The sequence below is a fragment of the Triticum urartu genome, chromosome 3A (assembly GCF_056163025.1).
Source record: "Triticum urartu cultivar PI428250 chromosome 3A, HENAU_Tu73, whole genome shotgun sequence".
In the NCBI taxonomy this organism is placed as follows: domain Eukaryota; kingdom Viridiplantae; phylum Streptophyta; class Magnoliopsida; order Poales; family Poaceae; genus Triticum; species Triticum urartu.
The window spans coordinates 387976867-387999408 of NC_141875.1; the positions used below are offsets into that span (position 1 = coordinate 387976867).

Consider the following 22542-nt stretch of genomic DNA (forward strand, 5'->3'; position numbering starts at 1 on the left):
TTAGGTCCAGGGACCAAGCTCCCCTTTTTCTAGCACCTCTCTAAAATGATCAAAAATGAGCTCCACTTTTTCTCATGCTCGATGATCCACCCTTGGTTGTGTTTGAGCATGTGGCTATAATTTTTCTGGCGTCTTTCATTAATTTTTCGGTGAAAGAATTTGGTGTCCGCATCACCTCCTTTAGATTTGTCATTTTAGCACACTGGCATTTTTGAGCTCTCTCGTTGATCGATAAGGAGATCACCCTCCGTTTTAGTCTCTTGTGAAGGTCTGTCTCCCCCAAGGATAAAGCGCAACTTTCCTGGGAGGAGGTGCACTAAGATATACAAGGTGAATCTCACTCTAAAAGCATAGAAATCTTGACTAATTCCTTTTTGTCATTTTAGCACACTGGCGTTTTTGAGCTCTCTTGTTGACCGATAAGGAGATCACCCTCCGTTTTAGTCTCTTGCGAAGGTATGTCTCCCCCAAGGATAAAGCACAACTTTCCCTCAAGTCCCAAGAAACTGCGCAATTCTTTCAGAATATAAGGTCTAAGCCAACTCTTTCTAGCTTCAACCTTTCCTGGATCAGTCGATACCCCTCCCTTAGATACAATAGGAGGTGCAAGATATACAAGGTGAATCTCACTCTAAAAGCATAGAAATCTTGACTAATTCCTTTCTTTTTGAGCGGTATCTTGACTAACCCGAGAGGCCACTCCACTGATGAAGGCCACAACAGGGTAAATATCTGCACCCATAAATTTCATATTTCTGAAATCAGCTCTCTGGACAAGGATGCTCCATTCAAGCCTATGCCACTTAGAGTAAGTACAATAATGGGCTTATAGCTTGCTTACATGGAAATTTTGCCTATATAGAGGAGAGAGACATGAAAAAGTAAGGGGAGTGGGCTCTCATACAAAAGTCTAGCTATATGCATGCTCCTAAGTAGATATAATAAATGTGAGGAAAGAGATAGAGAGAAGATGAAGAAAAATAGTATTCTTATAGCCAACCTTATAACTAACCTTATTGTATGAGTGGCTACAAGTGATGACCATATATGACATGGCAACATCATATAGCCAGTAGTTGGCTATACTACCATGATAGCAACCATCTTTAGCCTAGGCACAATCGATGGTATTGTGTCCAGGCCAGGGTATTGGTTGGTGTGCATCTCTGCTAACTACTACCTCGGCCCGGAATTAACTGTAATTTAAGAACTAGCACAAATCCAAGTAGAGCTGGAGCAAAGTGAACGCCCAGTGCAGGAGTACCTTGGATAAAATTGTCTTACGACCATGTGCAACTACCCAATTAAGGCTGGTCACAATGGGGAGGAACTTAGGAGTAACATCACACACTCCAATACAACTTTGCTTATGTGTCACATATTTAATGAAGAGAGAGGTGCTTGTGGTAACTAGCTAAGTTACCGGAACATCACACACTCCAAAAAACAATGAGTCTATAACCTAATAAATACATTGTTGCATGACACTACATAGATGTTTCTACCCATTGTGAAGGTAGTAACATAGTCTAGGGAAGTGTGTAAGTTACTAGACTATGTTCTTGTCCATTGTGACCAGCCTAAGACAATGTTTTTCATGGTTTAGGAGAAACTGCAGCACCCAAAAAGTGTTCACACTTAATGAGCTGACGTTCCATATTTTTTTGGAGTATTTTGACGACTGCTTCGATAAATCCATATGTTTTGGCCGGTGTTATTTCGACAGAAGGTTGGCCTTGAAAGCTTTAGATACTTTTCGTAATTGTCCTTCAACAAAACTGGAGGCAGTTTCTGTTGTGGTGAAACTGTGGTTTGCTGGCAATATTTAGCGGGATAAAACCAATTAGTATTTTGTTGTGTGATCCATCACGGTGAAATAATTTTGTGGTTTATGCCTTGGAATTTCGCTCAATATTTATTACATGAAATGATCTTAATCAGCCCTTCGTGTTTGTAGCTTGCTACGTAGAATTATCTGCCATTTGTATTTTGGCTTTACTTGTTTATTAAAGTATGAAGTATACATGCACTGTTTTCCATATCTGATATTTTCATCTTATCTTCTATTACTCCATCTGTTCCTAAATATAAGTTTTTTTAGAGCATCTCCAACGGCCGCACAAAAATTTCGCGCCCAATAAACGTTATAGCACGTCACTGTAGCATTTTTAATGCGCCGGTATCAACTTTGCTTTGGCAGGCGCCCAAAAACGCGCGCCCAAAAAGCAGACAATGCAAATTGTGAAGCGGACGCAATCCGGCGTCTAAAATATGCTGCGCGCGATAGCGTTTTTCAGCGCGCGCCCAAAAACTTTTAGCGCTACAGTTTCTGCTGGAGCTGCCCGGCACCCAAAAAACTAAACTTTTAATGCGAAGCTCTTTTTGAGCGCCTGTTGGAGATGCTCTTAGAGATTCCAATATGGACTACATACGAAGCAAAATGAGTGAATCTACACTCTAAAATATGTCTATGTACATTTGTATGTAGTTTATATTAAAATCTCTAAAAAGACTTATAATTTAGGAACGGAGGGAGTACGTTTTTACCTTAACCTCCCAACTTTCAATACATTACCTTTGATTTGTTTAGGGCCAGAGGAGTTCACTTGTGTGTTTTACAGTCTTCAGAATTGGTACAGCTGCAAGTTCCCTTGCTTATCCGTGAGGTAACCAATGAACTAACTTAATGAAGTTACTTTACCATCCCATCTGTTACATTTCCCACATGTCAGAGGTTTGACTGTGACCGAATACTGACAAAGAAGCTAGGGAGTACTTGTCAGTATGCTTGACTAACAAGTAGCATCATGATCTGTTTTTGTTTTCTATACCTTATTATAGGTGGTCAAGAAATTTTGAATGTAATTAACATATGGTCCAGCTGACCAAATTTGAAGGTAATTACCTAGGTTGAATTGGGAATTGAGCAAATTGCATTTACACAGCTCAATTTTGAAGGTAAGTCCCATATTGTCCAGTTGAAGGTAATTACCTAGGTTCAATTGGGAAATGAGCAAATTGCATTTACATGATGGTAAAGCTCAATTTTGAAGGTAGGTCACATATTGTCCAGTTGAAGGTAATTGGTTCAATTGGGAAATGAGCAAATTGCATTTACATGATAGTAAAGCTTAATGAAGTTTTTGGTTGAGTTGATTCTTGATAGTATCACCTAAATATATCACCCATGCATACAAGAGTGTTTCCCCGTTGCAACGCACGGGCACTTACCTAGTATACTTTACAAAATGTATAAGGGCAAATAAGAAAAGGTGAAAGAAGAATTACTAGTGCAATAGTCATCTCTTATGGATCTTATTATAAGCAATACTTAAGTAAATGAAAAGCTGATCACTTTACACTTGCAGGAGAAAGAGTGTGAAAAGGAGAATTTATCTAGCCTGTGATCATATGCCATAATAAATTGAGTGATTTCAGGGGCATAGAAATCTGTACTATCTCCGAAATAAGAGATGTGGTACAAAATGGTTCCCGCATACAATCACTGGGAGCTCTCATAACATGTAAATTCCATTCAAACCATGAACATAAGCATCACTAGATGTACTATTGGAATGAAACTAATCATTAACCATTCTCATAACGTAAGCTCTTCTAATCATATTGTACTATTGAAATGAAACTAAAATCATTAACTGAGGCACAAAGAACCTCTAAGATGATGAAGCTATGACCTGCGACGTTGCATCACCAGACTCTTTCTTCTGGTCATCACCTTCATTCTGTTCTGCAGCACCAACAGCGTCACTGTGAGATTCAACAACCTGTGCCTCCTCAACACTCATTTCTTGAGACGATTCACCATTTTCTGCTCCGCTCTTGCGACCCAGCACCGCGTCAATAGCTGCTCTACTTGCTCTGGCAGCAGATTCCTCCTTAGCCTTAGCCTCAGCCTTCTTCTTCTCCTCTTCTTCTTTAGCAAGAGCCTCTGCCCTAGCCTTCTCTTCAGCTGCACGTGCTGCAGCCTCTGCTTTCTCCGTCTCAACATCCTCATACAACTTTGTCATATCCCCGTTTCTCCCCTCTTTCTGCAATGCCCCGTCTAGAAGTGCCTTCAATTCATCAGTAAATACAATACTCTCATCCAAAAGAATACCCTTGGCCATCTTAATTGCATCATCCAACCTTGCAACATTGATGTATGCTCTCAACAATGATTCATAGCTAGCAATGTTTGGCTTGACCTCCTTTTCGGGCATCAGATCAAAGAACCCCTGTGCCTCGTCAATCCTATCAACCTTCACCAAGCCACTTATGACTTTGTTAAAGGAATTGGCATTGGGCCTGAGACCAACATCAAACATCTTATTGAAGTAACCAACAGCGTCATCCACATTATCAACCCTGAAGCAGGACTCAATGAGCAAGACATAACTGTATTCGTCAGGATTAATACCACGCTCCCCCATCTCCTTGTACAGTCCTTCTGCCTCACCAACAAGTTCATTCTTCCCCAGCCAGTCAATCAGACTATTGTATGAGAGTGCATCTGGTGTGCAGCTTTTCTCACCCATTTTGCCAAACACCTCAATTGCGTCCTGGAATCTTTCCACACGGCAGTACGCATCAACCATCACATTAAAACTACCAAGATTCACAGCAATCCTCCTGGGCGGGTCATGCTCTTTGCACATCCTATCAAACAACTCGACTGCATCATCTAACCTCCCATTCCTACCAAGCGCATCAAGCACCATGTTGTAGCTAACAGCCTCAAATCTCACCTTGGATCCCTCTCCAAGCACCTCGGTGTAGCAATCCATGGCCTCCTTGTCCATACCCTTTAGAAAGTACCCCTTCATAAGGTTCCCGTACACCACACCATCAAGGATCAGCCCGCCACCAAGCTTCTCCTTAAGCTCCTCGTACAGTGAGACCGCCGTGTCACCATCCCCGGCGTTGACAAAACCACCCATGACGAACGCATAGACCTGGGGGTCGGGAGCGATAAGGCCACGCTCGAGCATGCCGTCCTTGAGCTCGAGCGCCAGATCGAGCTTGCCGTTCTCGGCGAGGGAGCGGGCAAGGATACGATATGTGGTGGGGGATGGGAGGACAGGGGAGTCGTCCTTGAGTAGGAGACGGAAGTGCTCCAGCGCGGTTTCAGGGCGACGGCAGTCGCAGTAGGCCTGAAGGAGGAGGTTGTGGGTGGCGACGGTGGGCGCGACGGAGGCCTGGGTGACGAAGCGGTGCAGGGAGAGGAGATCCGCGTAGCGCGCCTGGCGGAGGAGCGCAGCTAGTACTGTGTTGCAGGTGAATACGGTGGGGCGGCAGTTGGAGTAGATGGAGTGGCGGGTGAGGAGCGCCGCCTCGTCGAGGTCGTTCTCGCGGACGAGCGTGAGGATGCGGCGATGGAGATCGAGGCGCTTGCCGGAGAGGACCGACGCTGGCTCAGGGAGCTTGAGAGCGTTGGGGTTAGACGAGGGGCGGGGCCCTCCAGGGGTGCGCTGGGGAGTCGGGCCGCGGGAGGACGGCGGCTCCACGCGGAGGCGGCGCTTGCGGCGGCGGCGCTCGGCGGAGGCGTCGGTGGGGGCATCCGGGAGATCGGTGGGGGTGGCGAGGCAGAGGAGACGGTGCTGGGGGCGGGCGGGGAGGCGGAGGGAGAAGGGAAGGAGGCGGGAGAAGAGGGGCTTCGAGAGCGCCATGGCGGCCACGGAGCACGACGGCGAGACGGCGAGCCGACGAGGGTTTAGCTAGGGATTTGGGGATATTTTCTCCTGGAAATGGCAAATGGCGAGAAGTCGAACACGATAGGCTAACTCTTCAGAGAGAGAATACAAGCCCGTTACTGGTACGTGTGGGCTGGGCAAGATCCCATGATGGGCTTGGGCTACATGCCTTCGTGTCCGTGTCTTCCGTGCATGAACGCGTGGATAACGATTCCAAGGCCGAGAAACCCGGACAATTTGACTAGTAGCACCGTTGATGCTAAAAAAAAGGTAAAGGGATGTGAAGCTGGGGTGCAAATTGATGGATGTTAGGGTACCTCTACCCTTGCTAGTTCAAATATATGTTACTCAAAAAAAGGTAGCTCAAATATATAATAATAAATGTACTAACAATCATAAAAAGAGATATTTTGGAATTTTTAGGGGAATTGATTAGATTCATCCGGCTGTAAACACAACGATCCCTGGCCTATGTCCGCCGCTTCCGTATCTCCTCACTTATCGTTCCGTTTTCAGATTTTCCTCATCCAAGCATGCCCTCTCTCTTACCTTCTCACCATAGCACACTGTCGCTTTTGCTACCACCGTCACTACACCTCTATTACTGTAATGCCCCGGATGTAACATTCCATAATTGTAACTCCAACTTTTGCCATTTCAGGCTATGTGATATGTTATATCATTCATGGTTGGGTTTTGTTCCTCGTTTTGAATTTTGTTCATGTCATGCATTCATCTCATGTCATCATGTGCATCTCATTTGCATTCGTGTTCGTCTCATGTATCCGGTCATTTTCTCCATTGTCCGTTTCGGAATCCGACACTCACAAATGCACCCGTTGCACCTCTCAAATCTCGTTCCATGAGCGGAAAAAAAACGTTATCGAAAGGGCCAAGATTTCTTGAGTGGCCTTGGTACATCACCGATAGGCCGCCTGTCAAACTTCGTTCCATTTGGAGGTCGTTTGATGCCCCAACGGTTAACCGGGTAACCGCAAAAACCCCTCTCTCATTGCAGCCCAGCACCCCTCTAAAACAGCCCACTAACCCATCTAAACCCCATCTGTGCTATCCGTCGTTGGATCACAATCGTGTGGGCGAAAACCGCATCTTATTTGGACTCTCCTATCTCCCTCTACCTATAAAAAGGTTCATTCCCATCCACTTTCGGACAAAACCCTAGCCCCCCCCTCTCCCGCCACCACTGGACGCGTCCGTGACGGCCGGACGTGTCTGCGCCGCCGCCCCCTGAAGGAAATATGCCCTAGAGGCAATAATAAAGTTATTATTATTTCCTTATATCATGATAAATGTTTATTATTCATGCTAGAATTGTATTAACCGAAAACATAATACATGTGTGAATACATAGACAAACATAGTGTCACTAGTATGCCTCTACTTAACTAGCTCGTTGATCAAAGATGGTTATGTTTCCTAACCATAGACATGAGTTGTCATTTGATTAACGGGATCACATCATTAGGAGAATGATGTGATTGACTTGACCCATTCCATAAGCTTAGCACCCGATCGTTTAGTATGTTGCTATTGCTTTCTTCATGACTTATACATGTTCCTATGACTATGAGATTATGCAACTCCCGTTTACCGAAGGAACACTTTGTGTGCTACCAAACTTCACAACGTAACTGGGTGATTATAAAGGAGCTCTAAAGGTGTCTCCGAAGGTACATGTTGGGTTGGCGTATTTCGAGATTAGGATTTGTCACTCCGATTGTCGGAGAGGTATCTCTGGGCCCTCTCGGTAATGCACATCACATAAGCCTTGCAAGCATTGTAACTAATGAGTTAGTTGCGAGATGATGTATTACGAAACGAGTAAAGAGACTTGCCAGTAACGAGATTGAACTAGGTATTGAGATACCGACGATCGAATCTCGGGCAAGTAACATACCGATGACAAAGGGAACAAAGTATGTGGTTATGCGGTCTGACCGATAAAGATCTTCGTAGAATATGTGGGAGCCAATATGAGCATCCAGGTTCTGCTATTGGTTATTGACCGGAGACATGTCTCGGTCATGTCTACATTGTTCTCGAACCCGTAGGGTCCGCACGCTTAACGTTACGATGACAGTTTCATTATGACTTTATATATCTTGATGTACCGAAGCTTGTTCGGAGTCCCGGATGTGATCACGGACATGACGAGGAGTCTCGAAATGGTCGAGACATAAAGATTGATATATTGGATGGCCATATTCGAACACCGGAAGTGTTCCGGGTGATTTCGGAGAAAACCGGAGTGCCGGAGGGTTACCAGAACCCCCCCGGGAGAAGTAATGGGCCTTATGGGCCCTAGTGGAGAGAGAGAGGGGCGGCCAGGGTGGGCCGCGCCCCCTCCCCCTCTGGTCCGAATTGGACTAGGAGAGGGGGGGCGGCGCCCCCCTTTCCTTCTCCCTCTCCCCCTTCATTTCCCCATCCTAGTAGGAGTAGGAAAGAGGGGAGTCCTACTCCTACTAGGAGGAGGACTCCTCCTTGGCGCGCCCAAGGGCCGGCCGGCCTCCCCCCTTGCTCCTTTATATACGGGGGCAGGGGGGCACCTCTAGACACACAAGTTGATCTTCGTGATCATTCTCTTAGCCGTGTGCGGTGCCCCCTCCACCATAATCCTCGATAATATTGTAGCGGTGCTTAGGCGAAGCCCTGCGACAGTAGAACATCAAGATCGTCACCACGCCGTCGTGCTGACGGCACTCTTCCCCGACACTTTGCTGGATCGGAGTCCGGGGATCGTCCTCGAGCTGAACGTGTGCTAGAACTCGGAGGTGCCGTAGTTTCGGTGCTTGATCGGTCGGGCCGTGAAGACGTACGACTACATCAACCGCGTTATCATAACGCTTTCGCTATCGGTCTACGAGGGTATGTAGACAACACTCTCCCCTATCGTTGCTATGCATCACCATGATCTTGCGTGTGCGTAGGAAATTTTTTGAAATTACTACGTTCCCCATCAGTGGCATCAGAGCCCAGGTTTTATGCGTTGATGTTGTGCACGAGTAGAACACAAGTGAGTTGTGGGCGATATAAGTCATACTGCTTACCAGCATGTCATACTTTGGTTCGGCGGTATTGTTGGATGAAGCGGCCCGGACCGACATTACGCGTACGCTTACGCGAGACTGGTTCTACCGACGTGCTTTGCACACAGGTGGCTGGCGGGTGTCAGTTTCTCCAACTTTAGTTGAATCGAGTGTGGCTACGCCCGGTCCTTGCGAAGGTTAAAAAAGCACCAACTTGACAAACTATCGTTGTGGTTTTTGATGCGTAGGTAAGATTGGTTCTTGCTTAAGCCCGTAGCAGCCACGTAAAACTTGCAACAACAAAGTAGAGGACGTCTAACTTGTTTTTGCAGGGCATGTTGTGATGTGATATGGTCAAGACGTGATGAGATATAAGTTGTAGTATGAGATGATCATGTTTTGTTGAAGTTATCGGCAACTGGCTAAATCCTTATGGTTGTCTCTCTATTGCATAAGATGCAAGCGCACAATAATTGCTTTACTTTATCGCTATGCGATAGCAATAGTTGCAAGAGCAATTGTTGGCGAGACGACCACGTGACGACACATTGATATAGATCAAGATGATGGAGATCATGGTGTCATGCCGGTGACAATAGAGATCATGACAGTACTTTGGAGATGGAAATCAAAGGCGCAAGATGATGATGGCCATATCATGTCACATATTTTGATTGCATATGATGTTTATCTTTTATACATCTTATTTTGCTTAGTTTGACGGTAGCATTTTAAGATGATCTCTCACTAATTATCAAGAAGTGTTCTCCCTGAGTATACACCGTTGCAAAAGTTCTTCGTGCTGAGACACCACGTGATGATTAGGTGTGATAGGCTCTACGTTCAAATACAACGGGTGCAAAACAGTTGCACACGTGGAATACTCAAGTTAAACTTGACGAGCCTAGCATATACAGATATGGCCTCGAAACACGGAGACCGAAAGGTCGAACGTGAATCATATAGTAGATATGATCAACATAGTGATGTTCACCATTGAAAACTACTCCATCTCACATGATGATCGGACATGGTTTAGTTGATTTGGATCACGTGATCACTTAGATGACTAGAGAGATGTCTGTCTAAGTGGGAGTTCTTAAGTAATATGATTAATTGAACTTAAATTTATCATGAACTTAGTCCTGGTAGTATTTTGCAAATCATGTTGTAGATCAATAGCTCGCGTTGTTGCTTCCCTGGATTTATTTTGATATGTTCCTAGAGAAAATTGTGTTGAAAGATGTTAGTAGCAATGATGCGGATTGGATCCGTGATCTGAGGTTTATCCTCATTGCTGCACAGAAGAATTATATCCTTGATGCACCGCTAGGTGACAGACCTATTGCAGGAGCATATGCAGACGTTATGAACGTTTGGCTAGCTAAATATGATGACTACTTGATAGTTTAGTGCACCATGCTTAACGGCTTAGAATCGGGACTTCAAAGACGTTTTGAACGTCATGGACCATATGATATGTTCCAGGAGTTGAAGTTCGTATTTCAAGAAAATACCCGAGTTGAGGAGATATGAAGTCTCCAACAAGTTCTATAGCTAAAAGATGAAGGAGAATCGCTCAACTAGTGAGCATGTGCTCAGATTGTCTGGGTACTACAATCGCTTGAATCAAGTGGGAGTTAATCTTCCAGATAAGATAGTGATTGACAGAATTCTCTAGTCACCATCACCAAGTTAGTAGAACTTCGCGATGAACTATAGTATGCAAGGGATGACGAAAATGACTCCCGAGTTTTTCATGATGATGAAATCGATGAAGGTAGAAATCAAGAAAGAGCATCAAGTGTTGATGGTTGACAAGATCACTAGTTTCAAGAAAAACAGCAAGCAAGTTGCTGCTCAAGTGAAGAAGCCCAAGTCTGGTCCTAAGCCTGAGACTAAGTGCTTCTACTGCAAAGGGACTAGTCACTGGAAGCGGAACTACCCCAAGTGATTGGCGGATAAGAAGGATGGCAAAGTGAACAAAGGTATATTTGATATACAGATTATTGATGTGTATTTTACTAGTGTTCGTAGCAACCCCTCGGTATTTGATACTGGTTCAGTTGCTAAGATTAGAAACTCGAAAACGGGAGTTGCAGAATGAACATAGACTAGTTAAGGGTGAAGTGACGATGTGTGGTTCCAAGATTGATATGATCATCATCGCACACTCCCTATACTTTTGGGATTAGTGTTGAACCTAAATAAGTGTTATTTGGTGTTTGCGTTGAGCATGAATATGATTTGGTCATGTTTATTGCAATACGGTTATTCATTTAAGTAAGAGAATAAATTGTTGTTCTGTTTACATGAATAAAACCTTATATGGTTACACACCCAATGAAAAGGGTTCGCTGGATCTCGATCGTAGTGATACACATATTCATAGTATTGAAACCAAAAGATGCAAAGTTAATAATGATGGTGCAATTTATTTGTGGCACTGCCGTTTAGGTCATATTAGTGTAAAGCGCATGAAGAAAATCCATGCTGATGGGCTTTTGGAATCACTTGATTATGAATCAGTTGATGCTTGCGAACCATGCCTCATGGGCAAGATGACTAAGACTTCGTTCTCCGGAACAATGAAGCGAGCAACAGATTTGTTGGAAATCATACATACTGATGTATGTGGTCCGATGAATATTGAGGCTCGTGGCAGGTATCATTATTTTCTGATCTTCACAGATGATTTCAGCAGATATGAGTATATCTACTTGATGAAACACAAGTCTGAAACATTTGAAAAGTTCAAAGAATTTCAGAGTGAAGTGGAGAATCATCGTAACAAAAATAAAAATTTCTACGATATGATCGCAGAAGTAAAATATTTGAGTTACGAGTTTGGCCTTCAGTTAAAAACAATGTGAAATAGTTTCACTACTCACGCCACCTGGAACACCACAGCATAATGGTGTGTCCGAACGTCATAACCGTACTTTATTAGATATGGTGCGATCTATGATGTCTCTTACCGATCTACCACTATCGTTTTTGGGTTATGCATTAGAGACAGCTGCATTCACGTTAAATAGGGCACCATCTAAATCCGTTGAGACGACAACGTATGAACTATGGTTTGGCAAGAAACCTAAGCTGTTGTTTCTTAAAGTTTGAGGTTGCAATGCTTATGTGAAAAAGTTTCAACCTGATAAGCTCAAACCCAAATCGGAGAAGTGCGTCTTCATAGGATACCCAAAAGAAAATGTTGGGTACACCTTCTATCACAGATCCGAAGGCAAGATATTCGTTGCTGAGAATGGATCCTTTCTAGAGAAGGAGTTTCTCTCGAAAGAAGTGAGTGGGAGGAAAGTAGAACTTGATGAGGTAAATGTACCTGCTCCCTTATTGGAAAGTAGTACATCACAGAAACCGGTTTCTGTGAAACCTACACCAATTAGTGAGGAAGCTAATGATGATGATCATGAAACTTCAGAACAAGATACTACTGAACCTCGTAGATCAACCAGAGTAAGATCCGCACCAGAGTGGTACGGTAATCCTGTTCTGGAAGTCATGCTACTAGATCATGATGAAACTACGAACTATGGAGAAGCGATGGTGAGCCCAGATTCCGCAAAATGGCTTGAAGCCATGAAATCTGAGATGGGATCCATGTATGAGAACAAAGTATGGACTTTGGTTGACTTGCCCAAAGATCGGCAAGCAATTGAGAATAAATGGATCTTCAAGAGGAAGACAGACGCTGATAGTAGTGTTACTATCTACAAAGCTAGAATTGTCGCAAAAGGTTTTCGACAAGTTCAAGGTGTTGACTACGATGAGAGTTTCTCACTCGTATCTATGCTTAAGTCTGTCCGAATCATGTTAGCAATTGCCGCATTTTATGAAATCAGGCAAATGGATAAACAAAATTGCATTCCTTAATGGATTTATTGTATATGATGCAACCAGAAGGTTTTGTCAATCCTAAAGGTGTTAACAAAATGTGCAAGCTCCAGCGATCCATCTATGGACTGGTGCAAGCATCTCAGAGTTGGAATATACGCTTTGATGAGTTGATCAAAGCATATAGTTTTATACAGACTTGTGGTGAAGCCTGTATTTACAAGAAAGTGAGTGGGAGCACTACAGCATTTCTGATAAGTATATGTGAAAGACATATTGTTGATCGGAGATAATGTAGAATTATTCTGCAAAGCATAAAGGAATGTTTGAAAGGAGTTTTTCAAAGAAAGACCTCGGTGAAGCTGCTTACATATTGAGCATCAAGATCTATAGAGATAGATCAAGATGCCTGATAAGTTTTTCAATGAGTACATACCTTGACAAGATTTTGAAGTAGTTCAAAATGGAACAGTCAAAGAAGGAGTTCTTGCCTGTGTTACAAAGGTGTGAAGTTGAGTAAGACTCAAAACCCGACCACGGCAGAAGATAGAGAGAGAATGAAAGTCATTCCCTATGCCTCAGCCATAGGTTCTATAAAGTATTCCATGCTGTGTACCAGACCTATTGTATACCCTGCCCTGAGTTTGGCAAGGGAGTACAATAGTGATCTAGGAGTAGATCACTAGACATTGGTCAAAATTATCCTTAGTGGAATAAGGATATGTTTCTCGATTATGGAGGTGACAAAAGGTTCGTCGTAAAGGGTTACGTCGATGTAAGTTTTGACACTAATCCAGATGACTCTAAGTCTCAATCTGGATAAATATTGAAAGTGGGAGCAATCAACTAGAGTAGCTCCATGCAGAGCATTGTTGACATAGAAATTTGCAAAATACTTACGGATCTGAATGTGGCAGACCCGTTGACTAAACTTCTCTCACAAGCAAAACATGATCACACCTCAGTACTCTTTGGGTGTTAATCACATAGCGATGTGAACTAGATTATTGACTCTAGTAAACCCTTTGGGTGTTGGTCACATGTCGATGTGAACTATGGGTGTTAATCACATGGTGATGTGAACTATTGATGTTAAATCACTTGGCGATGTGAACTAGATTATTGACTCTAGTGCAAGTGGGAGACTGAAGGAAATATGCCCTAGAGGCAATAATAAAGTTATTATTTATTTCCTTATATCATGATAAATGTTTATTATTCATGCTAGAATTGTATTAACCGGAAACATAATACATGTGTGAATACATAGACAAACATAGTGTCACTAGTATGCCTCTACTTGACTAGCTCGTTGATCAAAGATGGTTATGTTTCCTAACCATAGACATGAGTTGTCATTTGATTAACAGGATCACATCATTAGGAGAATGATGTAATTGACTTGACCCATTCCATAAGCTTAGCACCCGATCGTTTAGTATGTTGCTATTGCTTTCTTCATGACTTATACATGTTCCTATGACTATGAGATTATGCAACTCCCGTTTGCCGAAGGAACACTTTGTGTGCTACCAAACGTCACAACGTAACTGGGTGATTATAAAGGAGCTCTACAGGTGTCTCCAAAGGTACATGTTGGGTTGGCGTATTTCGAGATTAGGATTTGTCACTCCGATTGTCGGAGAGGTATCTCTGGGCCCTCTCTGTAATGCACATCACATAAGCCTTGCAAGCATTGTAACTAATGAGTTAGTTGCGAGATGATGTATTACGAAACGAGTAAAGAGACTTGCCGGTAACGAGATTGAACTAGGTATTGAGATACCGACGATCGAATCTCGGGCAAGTAACATACCGATGACAAAGGGAACAAAGTATGTTGTTATGCGGTCTGACCGATAAAGATCTTCGTAGAATATGTGGGAGCCAATATGAGCATCCAGGTTCCGCTATTGGTTATTGACCAGAGACATGTCTCGGTCATGTCTACATTGTTCTCGAACCCGTAGGGTCCGCACGCTTAACGTTACGATGACAGTTTCATTATGAGTTTATATATCTTGATGTACCGAAGTTTGTTCGGAGTCCCGGATGTGATCACGGACATGACGAGGAGTCTCGAAATGGTCGAGACATAAAGATTGATATATTGGATGGCCATATTCGGACACCGGAAGTGTTCCGGGTGATTTCGGAGAAAACCGGAGTGCTAGAGGGTTACCGGAACCCCCCCGGGAGAAGTAATGGGCCTTATGGGCCCTAGTGGAGAGAGAGAGAGGGGCGGCCAGGGTGGGCCGCACGCCCCCTCCCCCTCTGGTCCAAATTGGACTAGGAGAGGGGGGGGGGCGGCGCCCCCCTTTCCTTCTCCCTCTCCCCCTTCCTTTCCCCTTCCTAGTAGGAGTAGGAAAGAGGGGAGTCCTACTCCTACTAGGAGGAGGACTCCTCCTCCTTGGCGCGCCCAAGGGCCGGCCGGCCTCCCCCCTTGCTCCTTTATATACGGGGGCAGGGGGGCACCTCTAGACACACAAGTTGATCTTCGTGATCGTTCTCTTAGCCGTGTGCGGTGCCCCCCTCCACCATAATCCTCGATAATATTGTAGTGGTGCTTAGGCGAAGCCCCGCGACAGTAGAACATCAAGATCGTCACCACGCCGTCGTGCTGACGGAACTCTTCCCCGACACTTTGCTGGATCGGAGTCCGGGGATCGTCATCGAGCTGAACGTGTGCTAGAACTCGGAGGTGCCGTAGTTTCGGTGCTTGATCGGTCGGGCCGTGAAGACGTACGACTACATCAACCGAGTTATCATAACACTTCCGCTATCGGTCTACGAGGGTACGTAGACAACACTCTCCCCTATCGTTGCTATGCATCACCATGATCTTGTGTGTGCGTAGGATTTTTTTTGAAATTACTACGTTCTCCATCACCCCCGACGAATCCGCTGCCGCCACGTCATCGCCGCTAGCCTCCACCATGTGTGTGCCCGTGGGCCCGGAGCCGGCCCTCCCGGCCCAGTCCGTCCGCGTCGTCGCCCGACATAGCACCGCCTACCCCCGCCGGCCCCGCCGTTCGCCCGCGTCGCCCACCTCGCCGCCGACCGCCGCACACCTCGTCGTCGCCGCGGGACCGCACCGCCCCGCCGCCCTCGCCGCGAGATCCGTCGGCCGCTGCCGCGCCTCCCCGCTCCCCGGCCGGATCTGGCTTCCCCCGCCTCGCCGGCGACCTCCACGCCCAACTCCGGCCGCCGCTGCCTCAACTCCGACGAGATCCACCGCCGCATCGTTTTCCATGCCCGGGTCAAACCCTAGATCCAGGGGTAGAATTTCCTCTAAGTCCCAAATATTTCTTCTCGTGTGCACCTCTTTGACATGTCATATCTCCATGCTCGTAGCTTCGATTTGCGCATATGATATATCAAAATGTTCGTCTCATGATGGTCTTCATGCTAGTGTCATTTGCATGCATGTTACTGACCATATTGATGCCTTAATCTTCATTGCAAAAGTGCTATATGATTGTGTCTGCTGGAATTTATCATAACTTGTTGATTTGTCATTTTCATGGCAATTTGTGTGTGCATCCTTTGAGCATCATGTCTACATGTTTTAGGAGTATCTTGATACGTCTCCAACGTATCTATAATTTTTGATTGTTCCATGCTATTATATTATCTATTTTGGATGTTTAATGAGATTTAATATGCTCTTTTATATTATTTTTGGGACTAACCTATTAACCGGAGGCCCAGTGCCAGTTTCTGTTTTTTTGCCTATTTTAGTGTTTCGTAGAAAAGGAATACCAAATGGGATCCAAACGGAATGAAACCTTTGTGATGATCTTTCTTGGACCGAAAGCAAACCAGGAGACTTGGAGTGGAAGTCTGGAACTCCGTGAGGCGGCCACGAGATAGAAGGGCACGCCTAGGGGGTAGGCGCGCCCCCACCCTCGTGGGCCCCACAGAGCTCCACTGACATACTTCTTTCACCTATATATACTCTTATACCCTAAAAACATCAGGGGGAGCCATGAAACCACTTTTCCACTGCCGCAACCTTTTGTACCCATGAGATCCCATCTTGGGGCCTTTTCCGGCGATCTGCCGGAGGGGGAATCGATCACGGAGGGCTTCTAAATCAACACCATAGCCTCTCGGATGAAGCGTGAGTAGTTTACCACAAACCTTCGGGTCCATAGTTATTAGCTAGATGGCTTCTTTTCTCTCTTTGATCTTCAATACAAAGTTCTCCTCAATGTTCCTGGAGATCTATTCGATGTAATACTCTTTTGTGGTGTGTTTGCCAAGATCCGATGAATTGTGGGTTTATGAACTTGATTATCTATGAATATTATTTGGTTCTTCTCTGAATTCTTATATGCATGATTTGATATCTTTGCAAGTCTCTTCGAAATATCGGTTTAGTTTGGTCTACTAGATTGATCTTTCTTGCAATGGGAGAAGTCCTTAGCTTTGGGTTCAATCTTGCGTTGTCCTTTCCCAGTGACAGTAGGGGCAACAAGGCACGTATTGTATTATTGCCATCGAGGATAAAAAGATGGGGTTTATATTATATTGCTTGAGGTTATCCCTCTACATCATGTCATCTTGCTTAAAGCGTTACTCTATTCTTATGAACTTAATACTCTAGATGCATGCTGGATAGCGGTTGATGTGTGGAGTAATAGTAGTAGATGCAGAATCATTTCAATCTACTTGACATGGACGTGATGCCTATATTCATGATCATTGCCTTAGATATTTTCATAACTATGCATTTTTCTATCAATTGCTCGGCAGTAATTTGTTCACCCACCGTAATACATGCTATCATGAGAGAAGCCACTAGTGAAACCTATGGCCCCCGGGTCTCTTTCTTATTATATTGCATATCTTTTATTATCGCATCTTGTTTACTATTTTGGAATCTTTAATTTCCAATCTATACAATAAAATACCAAAAATATTTGTCTTATTATCTCTATCAGATCTCACTTTCGCAAGTGACCGTGAAGGGATTGACAACCCCTTTATCGCGTTGGTTGCGAGGTTCTTGATTGTTTGTGCAGGTACTAGGTGACTCGTGTGTTGTCTCCTACTAGATTGATACCTTGGTTCTCAAAAACTGAGGGAAATACTTATGCTACCTTGCTGCATCACCCTTTCCTCTTCAAGGGAAAACCAACGCATGCTCAAGAGGTAGCAAGAAGGATTTCTGGCACCGTGCCGGGGAGATCTACGCCAAGTCAAGACATACCAAGTACCCATCATAAACTCTTCTCCCTCGCATTACATTATTTGCCATTTGCCTCTCGTTTTCCTCTCCCCCACTTCACCTTTGCCGTTTTATTCGCCCTCTTCCGTTCGTCTCTTTTCGCTTGCTTCTTGTGTGCTTGTGTGTTGGATTGATGTTTGTCACGATGGCTCAAGATAATACTAAATTGTGTGACTTTTCCAATACCAACAACAATGATTTTATTAGCACTCCGATTGCTCCTACTACCGATGCTGAATCTTGTGAAATTAATACCGCTTTGTTGAATCTTGTTATGAAGGATCAATTTTTTAGCCTTCCTAGTGAAGATGCCGCTACCCATCTAAACAACTTTGTTGATTTGTGTGATATGCAAAAGAAGAAAGATGTGGATAATGATATTGTTAAATTGAATCTATTTCCGTTTTTGTTTAGAGATCATGCTAAAACTTGGTTCTCTTCTTTTCCTAAAAATAGTATTGATTCATGGAATAAGTGCAAAGATGCTTTTATCTCTAAGTATTTTCCTCCTGCTAAAATTATCTCCCTTAGGAACGATATTATGAATTTTAAATAACTTGATCATGAGCATGTTGCACAAGCTTGGGAGAGGATGAAATTAATGATACGTAATTGCCCTACTCATGGTTTGAATTTGTGGATGATTATATAAAAAATTTATGCCGGATTGAATTTTGCTTCTAGAAATTTTAGATTCCGCCGCGGGAGGCACTTTTATGGAAATCACTTTAGGAGAAGCTACTAAACTCCTAGACAATATTATGGTTAATTATTCTCAATGGCACACTGAAAGATCCACTAGTAAAAAACTTCATGCAATCGAAGAGATCAATGTTTTGAGTGGAAAGATGGATGAACTTATGAAATTGTTTGCTAATAAAAATGTTTCTTCCGATCCTAATGATATGCCTTTGTCCACTTTGATTGAGAATAATAATGAATCTATGGATGTGAATTTTGTTGGTAGGAACAATTTTGGTAACAACGCGTATAGAGGAAACTTTAATTCTAGGCCGTTTCCTAGTAATTCCTCTAATAATTATGATAATTCCTACAACAACTCTTATGGAAATTTTAATAAGATGCCCTTTGATTTTGAGATTAGTGTTAAAGAATTTATGAGTTTGCAAAAGAATTTCAATGCTTTTGTTGAAGAAAAATTGCTTAAGATTGATGAGTTGGCTAGGAACATGGATAGAATTTCTCTTGATGTTGATTCTTTCAAACTTAGATCTATTCCACCTAAACATGATATCAATGAGTCTCTCAAAGCCATGATAATTTCCATTGATGAGTGCAAAGAAAGAACCGCTAGGATGCGTGCTAAAAATGATTGCTTTGTGAAAGAGTGTTCTTCTAGTTTTCATGATAATAATGATGAAGATCTAAAAGTGATTGATGTGTCTCCTATTAAATCTTTGTTTTCCAATATGAGTCTTGATAAAGATGGGACTGGAGATGAGTCAACTTTATCTAAAAGGCGTCCCAATGATTCGGAGTTTTTAGAAATTAATAAAAGTGAGATTGAAGAGGTCAAAACTTTACATAGCAATGAACCCACTATCTTGGATTTCAAAGAATTTAATTATGATAATTGCTCTTTGATAGATTGTATTTCCTTGTTGCAATCCGTTTTGAATTCTCCTCATGCTTATGATCAAAATAAAGCTTTTACTAAACATATTGTTGATGCTTTAATGCAATCCCATGAAGAAAAGCTTGAACTAGAAGTTTCTATCCCTAGAAATCTTTATGATGAGTGGGATTAAAGATTATGAATGATATGCTTTATGTGATTTGGGTGCTAGTGTTTCCACGATTCCAAAAACTTTGTGTGATGTGCTAGGTTTCCGTGAATTTGATGATTGTTTTTTAAATTTGCATCTTGCGGATTCCACCATTAAGAAACCTATCGGGAGAATTAATGATGTTCTTATTGTTGCAAATAGGAATTATGTGCCCGCAGATTTCATTGTTCTTGATATAGATTGCAATCCTACATGTCTTATTATTCTTTATAGACCTTTCCTTAGAACGATTGGTGCAATTATTGACATGAAAGAAGGAAATATTAGATTCCAATTTCCGTTAAGGAAAGGCATGGAACACTTTCCTAGGAAGAAAATTAAATTACCTTATGAATCTATTATGAGAGCCACTTATGGATTGCATACCAAAGATGACAATACCTAGATCTATTCTTGCTTTTATGCCTAGCTAGGGCGTTAAACGATTGCGCTTGTTGGGAGGCAACCCAATTTTATTTTTTATTCTTTACTTTTTTTTCCTGTTTACTAATAAATAATATATCTAGCCTCTGTTATTATTGTGTTTTTTATGTTTTAATTAGTGTTTGTTCCAAGTAAAGCCTTTAGGATCTTCTTGGGTGATTGTTGTTTGATCTTGCTGATAAAAACAGAAAGTATGTGCTCACGAAAATAATTTTCATTTGTTACCAGAGAGCAATAAAATACCAATTCCAACTGCAGTAGATCAATATACATATTTTCCTGGTCTTCCTAATTTTTCAGAATTTTTGGAGTTACAGAAGTACTCGAAACCTACAGATTGCTACACACTGTTCTGTTTTTGACAGATTCTGTTTTTCGTGTGTTGTTTGCTTATTTTGATGAATCTATGGTTAGTATCGGGGGGTACGAACCATAGAGAAATTGGAATAAAGTAGGTTTAACACCAATATAAATAAATAATGAGTTAATTACAGTACCTTAAGGTGGTGGTTTATTTTCTTATACTAACGGAGCTCATGAGATTTTCTGTTGAGTTTTGTGTTGTGAAGTTTTCAAGTTTTTGGTAAAGATTTGATGGATTTTGGAACAAGGAGTGGCAAGAGCCTAAGCTTGGGGATTCCCAAGGCACCCCAAGGTAAAATTCAAGGACAACCAAAAGCATAAGCTTGGGGATGCCCCGGAAGGCATCCCCTCTTTCGTCTTCGTCTATCGGTAACTTTACTTGAGGCTATATTTTTATTCACCACATGATATGTGTTTTTGTTGGAGCGTCTTGTATGATTTGAGTCTTTGCCTTTTAGTTTACCACAATCAAGTTTGCTGTACACACCTTTTGGGAGAGACACACATGAATCGGAATTTATTAAAATACTCTATGTGCTTCACTTATATCTTTTGAGCTATACAATTTTGCTCTACTGCTTCACTTATACCTTTTTAGAGCATGGTGGTGATTTTATTTTATAGAAATTATTGATCTCTCATGCTTCACTTATATTATTTTGAGAGTCTTCTAGAACAGCATGGTAATTTTCTTTGGTTATAAAATTAGTCTTAATATAATGAGCAGCCAAGATGGGTATAATAAAAACTTTCATATAAAGTACGTTGAATAGTAGGAGAAGTTTGATACTTGATGATTGTTTTGAGACATGACGATGGTGATATTAGAGTCATGCTAGTCGAGTAGTTGTGAATTTGAGAAATACTTGTGTTGAGGTTTGCAAGTCACGTAGCATGCACATATGGTAACCGTTGTGTAACAAATTTGAAGCACGAGGTATTTCTTTGATTGTCTTCCTTATGAGTGGCGGTCGGGGATGAGCAATGGTCTTTTCCTACCAATATATCCCCCTAGGAGCATGCGCGTAGTGCTTGGTTTTTGATGACTTGTAGATTTTTGCAATAAGTATGTGAGTTCTTTATGACTAATGTTGAGTCCATGGATTATACGCACTCTCACCCTTCCACCATTGCTAGCCTCTCTAGTACCACGCAACTTTCGCCGGTACCATAAACCCACCATTTACCTTCCTCAAAACAGCCACCATGCCTACCTATTATGGAATTTCCATAGCCATTCCGAGATATAATGTCATGCAACTTTCCACCGTTCTGTTTATTATGACACGATCCATCATTGTCATATTGCCTTGCATGATCATGTAGTTGACATCGTATTTGTGGCAAAGCCACCGTTCATAATTTTTCATACATGTCACTCTTGATTAATTGCACATCCCGGTACACCGCCGGAGGCACACATATAGAGTCATATTTTTGTTCTAAGTATCGAGTTGTAATTTTTGAGTTGTAAATAAATGGAAGTGTGATGATCATCATTATTAGAGCATTGTCCCATGTGAGGAAATAAAAAAAAAGAGAAAGGCCAAAAAAGAGAAGGCCCAAAAAAGAAAAAAATGAGAGAAAAAGAGAGAAGAGACAATGCTACTATCCTTTTTCCACACTTGTGCTTCAAAGTAGCACCATGATCTTCATGATAGAGAGTCTCTTATTTTGTCACTTCCATATACTAGTGGGAAATTTTCATTATATAACTTGGCTTGTATATTCCAACGATGGGCTTCCTCAAATGCCCTAGGTCTTCATGAGCAAGCAAGTTGGATGCACACCCACTTAATTTCTTTCGTTGAGCTTTCATACATTTATAGCTCTAGTGCATCTGTTGCATGGCAATCCCTACTCACTCACATTGATATCTATTGATGGGCATATCCATAACCCATTGATACGCCTAGTTGATGTAAGACCATCTTCCTCCTTTTTGTCTTCTCCACAACCACCACTCTATTCCACCTATAGTGATATGTCCATGGCTCACGCTCATGTATTGCGTGAAAGTTCAAAAAGTTTGAGATTTCTAAAGTATGAAACAATTGCTTGGCTTGTCATCAGGGTTGTGCATGATTTGAGTATTTTGTGTGACGAAGATGGAGCATGACCAAACT

The 22542-nt window shown here is 42.6% G+C and overlaps 1 protein-coding gene across 1 annotated transcript; it reads right to left on the reverse strand.

Annotated features, from left to right (window-relative positions):
- Nucleotides 1-3432: 3432 nt before the first annotated feature.
- EMB1796 (Pentatricopeptide repeat (PPR) superfamily protein) lies at nucleotides 3433-5770 on the reverse strand. Its single transcript, XM_087547180.1, has one exon. It carries the CDS (start codon nucleotides 5664-5666, stop codon nucleotides 3675-3677), a length of 1992 nt encoding a protein of 663 aa, XP_087403306.1. The 5' UTR covers nucleotides 5667-5770; the 3' UTR covers nucleotides 3433-3674.
- Nucleotides 5771-22542: the final 16772 nt, after the last annotated feature.

Bases quoted from the DNA above. Each gene is read 5' to 3' on its own strand.
- EMB1796 (XM_087547180.1), bottom strand. From the start codon at position 5,666: ATGGCGCTCTCGAAGCCCCTCTTCTCCCGCCTCCTTCCCTTCTCCCTC.